The 2120-nt window shown below is 50.2% G+C and overlaps 1 protein-coding gene across 1 annotated transcript; it reads right to left on the bottom strand.

Annotated features, from left to right (window-relative positions):
* Positions 1–647: 647 nt before the first annotated feature.
* Positions 648–1595, bottom strand: LOC135276351 (WD repeat-containing protein 82-like). Its single transcript, XM_064379959.1, has one exon. The coding sequence runs from the start codon at positions 1593–1595 to the stop codon at positions 648–650; it is 948 nt and encodes a 315-aa protein (XP_064236029.1).
* Between the last annotated feature and the right edge of the window lie 525 nt (positions 1596–2120).

The raw sequence follows: 2120 nt of genomic DNA, 5'->3' as shown, positions 1-2120 counted from the left end.
GGCAACGAAACCTCAATTGACCACCTAGCCTCACATGACTAATTGCAGTGACTAATTGCACAGCTTCCTGCAAGCAAGGTCCTTCTGTATCTGTCCCTTTCTCTGACCCTAAGACATATGAAAACATTTCTGTAAATGTTTGGCACCCAAGAAACATGACGGTTGAGGATAATGCCACAAGTACACAGGAAAATCCAGTAACAAGACATGCAGGGTGAGGGCAAGGGGCACTGAGCTGCCTTAGCATCTCAAAACCAGGATAGTAACTTCCCATGCCTCTAGAGGGGTAGGAGAACGGATAAACAGAACTGATGACTTTACTGGCTCCTCAGCAGCATGTTACATTCAGATCGCAGATGTCTTGAGAGCCCCACTATATCCAAATAGTGAGTCTGGTCACTCCTCTAGCAGAGCTTGGTGCAGTGACAGCTAGAGTTCCAACTGAGTCTGTTGCACCAAGAGTCCTTTTGAAGATGCTCAGCGAAGTGCTTATTTTCCTTTGAGAAGATGTACAGCACATCGATGGAAACGCCATGTCAAAGGATGCTCTCCACCCCAGTCAAACGATACAACCCTACTATTATCTCAGTCCCCTCTGAGTTTCTTCCTACTGGCCACCCCCACTGTACAGAAATAGCGGAGAAGCATCAGGGTGAGTCATCAATGGTGGGCAACCAGAAGACCATGCTGGAACACGCGCTGGCAAAAGTCATGAACTTGGGGTTGAACTGCAAACAGGTAATCGGGCCTATGTGTTCACCATCCAGCACAGCTACCTTCATACCACTCTTTCCGTTCCAGGCGTGGATCTTGCCATCCTCTGAACCAGTCATAACAAACTGAGAGTCTGGAGTGAATGAAGCCTCCAGTGTGACAGCTTTGCTGTTGGCATAACCCCCAAACGTGTGCAGCACCATTCCTTTGAATGCGTCGATGAGACACATGAAGCCGCCGTTGGTGGAAATGAGGATGAGTTTGCCATCGTTGCTAAATTTAAGTCCTGTCCAATCACAAGTTTTATCATACTGCATCTTAAAGGTAGTAAACGGCCCCTTATCAAAAAAGCGAAGGTCGTAAAGTCTGACCATCTCAGAGTTGATCCCTGCAGCCAAAACTAACCCTTCTGGATCGAAAGAACAAAGTGGCTTCCCCTTTAGATGGATGAGGCCCTGGCAGTTAGGAGCGCGGAGATCCCACAGGCGAATGGTCTTATCAAGAGACCCGGAAATGAAAATGTCATCCACAGGTGACACCGACAAGGCCACCACCTTTTTGCTATGTCCAGGAAAGTATCTGATGTATTTGTTGTCATGCAGGGACAAGTAACGAATAGTATCGTCTCTTTTGTTAGAGCTGTAAACAACCGTGTTTGCCTCATGAGCGTATCTGATGAGGTCCACGCCATATTTCTTACTGTACAGGGTTCTCTTCGGTTTGCCCTCCTGGCAGTCATAGAGAACGATGGAGTCGTCGTCGCTGCTCGAGACGATCGAATGGCCGTTGGGGCTGAAATCGAGGCAGTTAATCTTGTCCGAGTTTTCATAGAACACCTTGGCGACGCGAAAGCTCCTCAGCACGCTGTCAGTCAGCTTCATGGTGGCGGCTGAGGCGGGCAGGGGCGGCGCAGGGAAGGGGCGGGGCCGGCGGCGAGCGGGAGGGCTGCTGAGGGGCCCGCCGAGTGGCGGCGGCGCCGCGGGCCGGGCGGTTAGCGCGAAGGCAGCTAACAGTTGGGCGTGGGTCTTCTGACTGAACTGTGGAGGCTCGCCGACTGTTAGTCCTCACAGCCACCTCACGGGCAACCGGCGTGGCGTCGGCTCGTTGTGCCCGCCATCTTGGGGCGACAGACAAGCCGAAGGCTGGAACCTCAGCCAGCGCATGCTGGGGACGCGGGGACGCGGGGATGGGGTAATGACAGGTATTTTCATTAAATTTAAAACTCAGGGTTGGCAGGGAATTTTTTCCCTCATGGAAATTTCAGGATTTTTAATTTTTTACGATTTTCTGTTGAAATTCATCTCTCTGTCATGTTATTGCTGTTTTGAGGTAATGCATCTTATCTTGCTCATTCAGGTAGAATTTTCTTTGTTTTCTGAAGTCTTCCTAGGATATGTCTCTGTGTG

This window comes from Aotus nancymaae, unplaced genomic scaffold (genome assembly GCF_030222135.1).
Source record: "Aotus nancymaae isolate 86718 unplaced genomic scaffold, 86718_ANA_hifiasm-v0.15.2.pri h1tg000022l_1, whole genome shotgun sequence".
NCBI classification, from domain to species: domain Eukaryota; kingdom Metazoa; phylum Chordata; class Mammalia; order Primates; family Aotidae; genus Aotus; species Aotus nancymaae.
Note: the sequence above shows the minus strand (reverse complement) of the source record. Positions and strands in the feature narration are given on the sequence as shown.

What these genes read in the sequence shown, in the direction of transcription:
- LOC135276351 (XM_064379959.1), bottom strand. Translation starts at nt 1,595, where the DNA reads ATGAAGCTGACTGACAGCGTGCTGAGGAGCTTTCGCGTCGCCAAGGTG.